Source organism: Penaeus chinensis, chromosome 14 (assembly GCF_019202785.1).
Source record: "Penaeus chinensis breed Huanghai No. 1 chromosome 14, ASM1920278v2, whole genome shotgun sequence".
Lineage (NCBI taxonomy): Eukaryota > Metazoa > Arthropoda > Malacostraca > Decapoda > Penaeidae > Penaeus > Penaeus chinensis.
This window is the reverse complement of record NC_061832.1, coordinates 403,303-413,302: the sequence shown is the minus strand read 5'-3', so window position 1 is coordinate 413,302 and position 10,000 is coordinate 403,303. Positions and strand designations below refer to the sequence as shown.

Genomic DNA, 10,000 nt, shown 5'->3' with positions numbered 1-10,000 from the left:
GTGTGCAATGTGTAGGCAAGAGATCCCGGCTGATTTCCTCGACCACCCAACTCTACTCTCCTCCATAGAGGCTGAGAAGGAAGAGGTCCTGCCAGGAGGCTACCAGTGGTTTTACGAAGGACGGAATGGTACGTTTCGGAAGGAGTTGCTCTCTGTTTCTCTCTTAGCCATTTTTTTTTTCTTTTCAGCTCCTTTTCTTTTTTCTTCTTTTCTTTCTGTCTTTTCCTCCCTCCCTCCCTTCTTTCCTCTATCCTCCCTCTCCCTCTCCCCCTTTCCTCTTCTCTCCCTATTTCCCTCATCTTTCTTCCTCCTTCCCTCCCCTTCTCTCCCTTTCCACCTTGTCTTCCTTCCTTCCTTCCTTCCTTCCTTCCTTCCTTCCTTCCTTCCTTCCTTCCTTCCTTCCTTCCTTCCTTCCTTCCTTCCTTCCTTCCTTCCTTCCTTCCTTCCTTCCTTCCTTCCTTCCTTCCTTCCTTCCTTCCTTCCTTCCTTCCTTCCTTCTTCCTTCCTTCCTTCCTCTTCCTTCCTTCCTTCTTCCTTCCTTCCTTCCTTCCTTCCTTCCTTCCTTCCTTCCTTCCTTCCTTCCTTCCTTCCTTCCTTCCTTCCTGTCTGATCTAAGAGCATTTTTGCATTTTGAGCATTTTAATTTGTTAGGTAGAAACACTACATTTAATTTCTTAATTTCTCTGTGTTTATCTTTTGGGCTTTCGAGGAGTGTTCTTTTTATTCAGTGTGTTTTGTGTTTGCATTTTAGGATTAGTGAATTTCAATTATTCTTTGATTTCCTTTGTAGCTTCAATTTTTACTGCATGCAAATACAATTACAGTCATGCATGAAATGACACATGCTTATGTAGGACATGCTCGCACACACACATGCATATACAGTATACACAGTATATCCTCCGTATGCGAAATTGTGAGCCTCTTAATTTGTCATAAAATTTTGTAGATAGTAATTCAGAATTTGCTGTCAAGATTTGTTTCCCTTTTTTTTCCTTATTTTGCTCTTTTTCCAATAATTTGATGAGTGATCCATAATGATTTTTTAATGATATCTATGGAAAGAATGTATTGTTGTACTCTGTTGTAGATTTATAGATATTTTATGTCTCTTTGGTGGAATACATGTCTTTATTTATAGTAGACATGTACCTTTCTCTGTGAATTTGTCTTAGTTGCTAATCTGATTAGCATCATTATATAATATGCATTATTTCTATTTTTTAAAAATATATTTGGGAATATTCCTGTATGGAAAGTTACTTCTCATTCTACATCTAAGTTAAATAAGGAAAAAAAAAACAAATGGAATGCTTTATCAGTAAAGGAATTTATACCATTATTAAACGTGAATATTCACACCAGTATCATAAGATCATATACATTATTCTTTATAGTATGTATGGATTAACAATTTTTTTTTTTTGACAAGTTACATGTTTGTTTGTGGATATTTCACTGAATATAGGGAATGGGTTGTTGACTGTCTTGTTTGATTGTTATTATTTTGTTTATTTAATTAGTAAAGAAAAATTAGAGTGCTTGTTGACATTGAATGTTTTGTATGCTTTGGATGGTTATGATACACGTGTGTGTGCGTATGCGTTGCGTGTTTGTGTTTGTGTATGTGTGCATATGAGTGTGCGTGTGCGTGTGTGTATGTGTGTGTATTCGTGCTTGTGTGTATGTGTATGTATAAATGTATGTATCTATGTGTGTAGGTATAGGTTCCATGTATATTAGTGTGTTTGCACCCTTATGCATGTGTTAGTGAGGTAATTTTGATGCATATGGTAATTATTGGTTTCTTTTCTGAATATTTCTTTCTTTTTTTTTTTTTTTTTACTTGCCTCTCCCATAATTTCTCACTTGTAGTCCCCTAATGGTGTATGAGATAAATCTCCAAAATAAAGGAGCTGCAATTTGTGAGTGCAAGTGCCAGCTCATAGTAGCTCATGCAGAGCCCCAAAGTAAACTGAGAGTGTGCGTGCTGTCCCGCAGGGTGGTGGCGCTATGATGAACGCACAAATACTGATATAGAGGAGGCTTATGCGCAGGGGGAAACGTCGCTCACCCTCCTCATAGCTGGGTACAACTATGACATTGACCTAACCAACATGAAACAAGCCCGTGCGGACTGCCCCGGCCTGCGCAGACGCATCAAGCGGGACGTGGTGTCCTCCTCGGCCAAGGGCACAGCGGGTCTCTCGACCAAGCTGTTCAGGGGCCAGGGCGGGCGCGGACGTAGCAGGGGTCGCAAGAGGAAAAGTGATGACAAAGATTAGGTCACATGACACCAGGCTGGCTTTAGCATGCCTTGATGAGGAATAAATAGATGGCAGATAAGTAGAACTTTGCAAAGAAAAGAAAGGAAACTTAGGAAAGAAAGCCATCATGGTTTATAATGTTCTTATTATAAGAGTATATGTTCATGTGTACTGTAAGGAATTTTTTGTTTATTATATTTTTAAGAAAAAAGAAAGTGAAGAATTTAATAGTTTTAACATATTTATTGAAAGTCACGTGCAGCAAACTGCATTGATTTTGTGTGTGGATACTTACACTAAAACCACATTTGATATGCAATATATATGAAAATAGATGAGCACATTGGATTAGATTTTTACTGGTTTGCTGTAGCCACAAAAAAGTTATATGCTATCGCTGCAATGTGTAAATCTTAATAAAGTAAAGATCTTTCTGTTCTTTTTATGATCAGTTGATATTAGCAGGTGTTTGATTAGTGTTCAAATATTCTCCCTAGTGATTTTGCAGTAAAACACATAACTCAATTTTCAACCTAGAAGTTTCAAAGTACTAGTCTTTAAAGTTATGAAATGGACAAATTTTATCTCATAAGCTTTAAAAAGGTTGTAATAAACAGATAAAATTATTAATGTGGAACTTCAATGATTTTAGTGCATCTACTTTTTCGTGTCTGGGTTTCTATTTGCCAGAGAGATTCAGAAATGTTTTCCTACGTACTGATAAAATGTACAAATTCGTGAACCAGATAGCTTGCAAAATACATAAATTACCAACTTCCTTAACCCTTCGTGCTGGGATGGTATGACACACATGCCATGTCCTCTGTGATTTTAGTTTAATAATTGTGTTTATACACAGATAGCTCCAGCAATACTTAGTTACCAAGGAGTTGATTACGGGTCCTACTTAACTCGCCTGTTTACCCTTTTCCTTGATTTTTGGAAAGGTTCTTTTTTGTTTTCTATTGCTATTATTATTTTCATAACATTAGGATAATCACAATGTCAATAATAATAATAGTAATTACAGTATTGATATTAATAGCACTAGAAGAATTAGCAAATGCATTTTCCCTTGAAAATTCATGGAATGGGGGAATAAGGTTAGGTCATGCTGGCCTGCTTGATTACTCCTTGGTGGCTGGGCAATTGTAAAGCTGTCTGTTTGCAACAAAATCCACGTAGAAAAAAATACAGTGGACAGTACATGTACAAAGGGTTAATGAAATAGAATTTTGTGTATATATATTTTTCTATTGATAACTTTTTTTTATTATGTACATTTAGGTTTTAGTTCAGTCCTTGTTTACTCCTGTGTTATTGATTACCCCAAGTTTTATTTAGGTGTAGCATATGAGAGGGATATATTTTGTTATTCTGGCAAATAATGCTTAGGTAAAGGTACGTTTCTTGTTTTATCAGGGTTTCCTTTTAAATATGATGTTTGCTATCTAAGAGTTATTTTTATTTTTTTATATATACCTGTTTATAACAAGAGAATTTCTGAAGAAGAATGTATAGAAAAACAAAGAAATTTTATTGATGTAATTTGTAAATAAGAAGTGATACTACAGTTGCATCCCATTGGATTTTCAAAAAGCCAGAGAGTGAAAGAAATCTTGCACTAACATCAGCGTCAGATTGTGGAACAAGGTAGGCAGTCAGTGCATTCAATTCAGTATCTTGTGGCCTTATGATGTAATTTGATCAAAGATAGGTATGGCATTGCCTCCCCCCCACCTAGTTATGTATAAGAAATTGATCTGTGTATATTTATTTAAGGTGTCAAATAAGAGTTTATTTTTTTTTTTTTTCTCTCTTTAAGAGGTTAGTGACGATATTTTTTGTTACTTTCTCTCTCCAGTGTTGGGAAGATATTGGTTGAGAAATGATGAATAATTTACTGTTAAGGAGAGAGAGGAAGGAAGACAATACGTAGAAATAAGGAATTCGGAGAGTGTACTTTGATGCAACTTTCATTTGTGTTAGATAAATAAAAAGTGTTTCTGTTGAGACGTTTCAGAAATTTTAATCCAGATTTTTCTTTTTATCCTTTGTTCAGGTGTAATCTGAAAATGTTTGAGTATGGAAGGAGAAGGCAAACAAACCAGACTTGCAAAGGATGGTTGACAAATGTTTAGTTTTTTTATTTTATATAATTTTTAAAAGAAAAATAATGGTGACATGGTCTTGTCTGCAACATTTTAGGAGAAAGATACATGGCATTTTGATAGTTAATGCTACATTATGTACAAAATAACAAGAGATAGATTTAAATTTATTTAATTTGATTAGACATTAATACCCTGCAGTACACAACACATTAAAGTAATGCCAACAGCAGGCACTTTGAATTCAGAAAGCATTATAATGAATGATAACTGCAAAGTGTGTGGAACTGACAAGTAACTTTCCATTAATTATTTACAAGAGTTGTTCTATCCCTCACTGTATGAAGATATTACATCCCACACATTTTCTTTTAATTGTATAATTGTGAAGGCCCTTATTTTTATTATGTCATTCTTCTTCTTTATTTGCATTCGAGATATTAATAAGGATATATGTTATTAATGATGATGATGACATTCATAGAACTGATAATATAAATGTGTTAATGATATAATTTTATGTTACAGAAGGATTTTAACAATTATGACAATATTTACATGGCAGAGGCCTATTCATACTTTATGTCTGCATACATACATTTGGAAATATTTCTTTTAATTCTGACCTTTTTTATCATCCAAAGGTGTTGTAAAAACAATGTTGAATGTTTATACAAGTCTCCTAACAATTAGTATTTGGTGAATATTTGTACTTGGTCAAACAGCATGAAACATAACATGAACATATATCAATATTTTATGATATGCGAGTATGTGCATGGAGTGAGATTGATCATAATGTAGATTGTTTTGTGTGTGTGTGAAAGATAAGCTTTTTATTTTCATTTTTTGGCACATGCAATTTTTTTCTTTTTCATTTTTTTTTTTTTCGCTAATGACTCTCTTGGTTAAATGCTTTTGTTTGCGACATTATTAAATTATTATTATTATTGTTACTACTATTATTATTATTATTATTGGCATCAATGTTATGTATGTATTATTATTATTGTTTTTATTATTATTATTGTTATTATTATTATTATTATTATTATTATTATTATTATTATTATTATTATTATTATTATTATTATTATTATTATTATTATTATTATTATTATTATTATTATTATTATTATTATTATTATTAATATTATTATTATTATTGTTATTATTATTATTGTTATTCTCATTGTTAATGTTATTATTATAATTATTATCATCATTATTATTATTGTGGTTTAATTATCTTTGTATTATTATCATAATTTTATTAGTACCATTATTAGTGTTTATTATATGTTTAACTTCCATTCTAAGCCCTTCTAGACCCTCTGGCCTTGTATCCCCTGCGCCCCCCCCCCCCCCCTCCCAACCCCGCTGAGCCTTGGTGTCCCCGCAGGCTGGTGGCAGTACGACGAGCGCACGAGCCACGAGCTGGAGGCGGCCTACGGCAGCGGGCAGCGCGCGTGCGAGGTGCTGGTGGCCGGCTTCCTCTACATCATCGACTTCGACCGCATGATCCAGCTGCGGCGCAACGACCCCAGCCGCCGGCGCCGCATCAAGCGCGACCTGAGCTCCATCCCGAAGAAGGGCGTCGCGGGGATCAAGCTGCCGAGCCAGCTGGAGGCGGAGCTGTCGGCGCTGCACTCGGCCGCCGACGCCGCCCCGACGCCCGACCTGGACCCCGGCGGCGACGTCGGCGACCACATCAGCTCCTCCATGAACAACAACGACCTGTGTCCGCCCACGCCCACCGCCCCGAGCAACACGCCGCAGACGCCGCACACCCCCAGCGCCGCCAGCAGCAGCAGCGGCTCGCCGGACACGACCGAGCACGCCCTCGCCTCCGAAGCACACCACCACCACTACCACTACCTGCCTCACCACCACCACCACCTCCACTACCACCAGCTCCACATCCCGCACCACCTGGTCCACAACCTCAACTCCTACAACGACCACAGCCTCCTGGAGCACAGCGTCCACCCCCTCCACCACCAGCCGAGCCAGCACCACCACCACCACCACCACCCTCCCCCCCCGCCGCCGCCTCCCCCGCCTCCGCCCATCCCTCCGGCGCCCCAGCAGCCTCTCCCTCAGCCCCAGCCGCCCACGCCGAGCCGGCCGCAGCCCTCGCCGCCCGTGGAAGCGCCCTCGGACGACCTGCAGTCCCCGGCCGCCAGCCCGAGTCCTCCCGCGGCGGCGCCCCTGGGGCTGGACGCGGCGCTGTACCCGATGGAGCGGCTGTCCCTGGCGGCGGAGGCGGCCGAGTTCTACCCGCTGGACTCGACGGAGGACTCGGCCGAGGAGACGGAGCAGTACCACCTCACGCTGTCCTCGGAGGACGAGCAGCTCTGAGGGCGACCTCACCAAAGGACGGACCTGTGATTTTCATAAACATTTTTTTGAGTTCTTTCTATGAGCGACTGAGCGTACATGTATAGTATTTTCTTTTCTTTCTTTCTTTTGCCTGTAATAAAGTGTGAATCTGATCTGAAATGGATTTTTATTACCTCGTTGATCAAATTTTATTTAGATAAACCCGATTTTGAAATATATTCCAATTCAGAATCTGAATCTGTTGTTACACAATTCTCAGTGTCAACTCATAATCAATTGTATACATTAAAATAAATATTCCTAAAAAAAGACATTTCTGTGATTCCTTAACATTGAACCAAAACCTAAAACGTAAACTAAGAGGAAATGAACTACGCACGCCCAGGGATGAAGAGTGAACACATGTTAAAAAATGCATTTCCAAACATGTCATGCGCGAGCAAAGGATTGATTTTACTTCACTCGGGCAGCGACTAAAACTGGACTAGCAATTAAGAAATGAATTTACTGAACCTTTACAGAAATGTTAGGATATGGGGAGAGTGAGGAGTGAGTGAGTGTGTGTGTGTGTGTGTGTGTGTGTGTGTGTGTGTGTGTGTGTGTGTGTGTGTGTGTGTGTGTGTGTGTGTATGTGTCTGTGTCTGTGTCTGTGTCTGTGTCTGTGTCTGTGTCTGTATCTGTATCTGTATCTGTATCTGTATCTGTGTCTGTGTCTGTGTCTGTGTCTGTGTCTGTGTCTGTATCTGTATCTGTATCTGTATCTGTATCTGTATCTGTATCTGTATCTGTATCTGTATCTGTATCTGTGTCTGTGTCTGTGTCTGTGTCTGTGAGAGAGAGAGAGAGAGAGAGAGAGAGAGAGAGAGAGAGAGAGAGAGAGAGAGAGAGAGAGAGAGAGATAATAATAATAATTAATTTATATTTCCTTGGTTATTCTTGGTGCGACAGGCTTCTAAATTCCCCTTAGTGTCCAAGGAATGGCCGGGGTTACCCTCCACTGGCAGCGCGCGGGAACGGACCGCGGGCGAGCAAGATTGCTAGACGAGACCGCTACCGCTGCACCCCCCCCCCCCCAATCCCTTGCTCGTTGTTGTCGTGGGGGGGGGGGGGGTAGGAGACGTAGACTGAGGCCCAATGTAAGGGATCACCCCTACCTTATCTTCAGCCTCGCCTCAGCTAATTTAGCATCGTTTTTTCTTCTCTCCCTTTCCCTTTCCTTTTCATCCCCTTCCGTCCTGATCGTAAACACATTTTCATTCTTTTCGCCACAATAATTTATCATAATGCTATGTGACCTTTGGTGTCTGGCATATCCATTGGTTTTGACTATTAGCCATTTTGGAAATCCACAAACATCGCCTTATTGAACCAAAAAACTTCTTTATCCAAGCCCCACCCTATCAGTATATTTTCAATGCGCCGTTAATGACGCGACAGAAAATTTTCAGAAACAAAGAAATACCGCTGCGCCGCACGCACGCGCGCGCACACACACACACATACACACACACACACACACACACACACACACACACACACACACACACACAGAGAGAGAGAGAGAGAGAGAGAGAGAGAGAGAGAGAGAGAGAGAGAGAGAGAGAGAGAGAGAGAGAGAGAGAGAGAGAGAGAGAGAGAGAGAGAGAGAGAGAGAGAGAGAGAGAGAGAGAGAGAGAGAGAGAGAGAGAGAGAGAGAGAGAGAGAGAGAGAGAGAAAGATAGAGAGAGAAAGATAGAGAGAATGAGTGAGTTTGAGGGGAGGAGGATGTGCGTGCGTGTACTTGTGTGAGCGTGCATGTGTAAGTCCGTGTGTGTACCTCCAAAGAAACTTACCTGTTCCGTAAGTTCAGTTTAATCAGCTGGAGAAGTTCAACCTGCTGACCTGTTCTTGTGTTCACATGTTCTGCTGAAAGTTCCTGTTCGTGTTCTTGAATAACTTATTCTTCTTGTACTTTTTCCATATCCTGGATTTCGTAGTGGCTACTTCATGTAGGTTTTTTGTGAAATGGAATAGATGTTCAGGAGATACGAGTAATGGAATGAGAATGGGAGAGAGAAGAATAGAAGGAAAATGGTGAATAAAGATGAAGATGATATAGACCGTTATGAGAAAAGAGAAAAATGAATAAAAAAATACATAAGATATAAAAAATAGTTCGTTCATTTTCAACAATAGTTACTTATTCATTAAAATGTAAAACCAGCAAAAAACTAAATCTACAATTGTTTTGATTCCTCATGTATTAATGAAGAAGTATGTATTTTAAAATGTAAATCGTAATTATCGGTGATAACTATGCTTTTCTTTCTGGAAAAAAAAAAATTATGCCCCATATATGGTGATGTGAAGACTGCTAGTTCGAAACATGTATCACAGCATACAATATTTAATTATTTAATGATATGTCTAAAGCAAGATACGGATTGGTGTGAATACTGTAAAGACTTGTTCGCTTTTGAACGATTGAAGAACCTGTAAATGATGTCTGGAACACACTGCATTCTATAACGACAATGAGATTTTAGAACTTTCACACATTTCATCATTTATCATTTTATCTTGGGTAAATCCGTATCTCGACACCTGATGGCCGGTAGCTCTTCTCGCTTCTTCAGTTCCGCTTGCGTCGCCGGCAGGTATTTAGACCGACTGTTTTTTAACTCTGGCAATTTCGCCTGAAGACTCGGTATCCCGGGTAATTTGGCTTGGATGTCTGGAACGGGTGTCGCGCAGTCAACGTAGCGCCGGGGGTGTCTCGGCGCGGGGACGGTCGCCCGGCGTATGGACGGAAACTGCGGGTTGGAGAACTGCCATTTGGTCGAGTGCGTTCGTTCTGAGGCTGCATGTGCCGTCGGTAGTATTCTTTCCTTTTTGATTTTGTTATCTACAGAGGCCGTGGTCCTACTGGGCTGTTTTGGGCCCGGCAGTTCGGGCGGTTTCGCGTTGGTGTTTTTGCCTTCCTTGGACGAGCAGTCGCTTCCGTTGTCTGAATCTAAACTGTTATTTCTGCTATTCAGGGGCATTTGTTTTTGGCTGACAGTATCTGAACTTCCCCTCCGCTGTTCATGACCAGGAGGACTTGCATCGCTCTGATCTCTTTCTCCGATATGAAGCGCCGGCGATGTATTATGTACATCTTTTAAGCTTTTCCGACGGCCTTGAAACTCACTCCGGATTCTCTCAGTATCCGAGTCCCTCCATTTTCTCCACTCCTTGAAATAACCCACAAAATCCGACGCGTTCGGATCGTCTCTCCCTCTCGGAAAAGGCGGCAGATCC

At 40.2% G+C, this 10,000-nt stretch overlaps 1 protein-coding gene across 2 annotated transcripts in view; it reads left to right on the top strand.

The window, feature by feature from the left end:
* Positions 1–6,880, top strand: part of LOC125032499 (E3 ubiquitin-protein ligase RNF146-B-like) — a 9,345-nt gene extending 2,465 nt beyond the window's left edge. For both annotated transcript variants that reach the window (XM_047623661.1, XM_047623660.1), the window contains exons 3-4: positions 1–128; positions 5,781–6,880. The exon at positions 1–128 is cut by the window's left edge and continues 23 nt beyond it. In XM_047623661.1, coding sequence (XP_047479617.1) covers positions 1–128; positions 5,781–6,739 — 1,087 coding nt within the window. In that variant the 3' untranslated portion in view covers positions 6,740–6,880. The remainder of the gene's footprint in view (positions 129–5,780) is intronic.
* Positions 6,881–10,000: the final 3,120 nt, after the last annotated feature.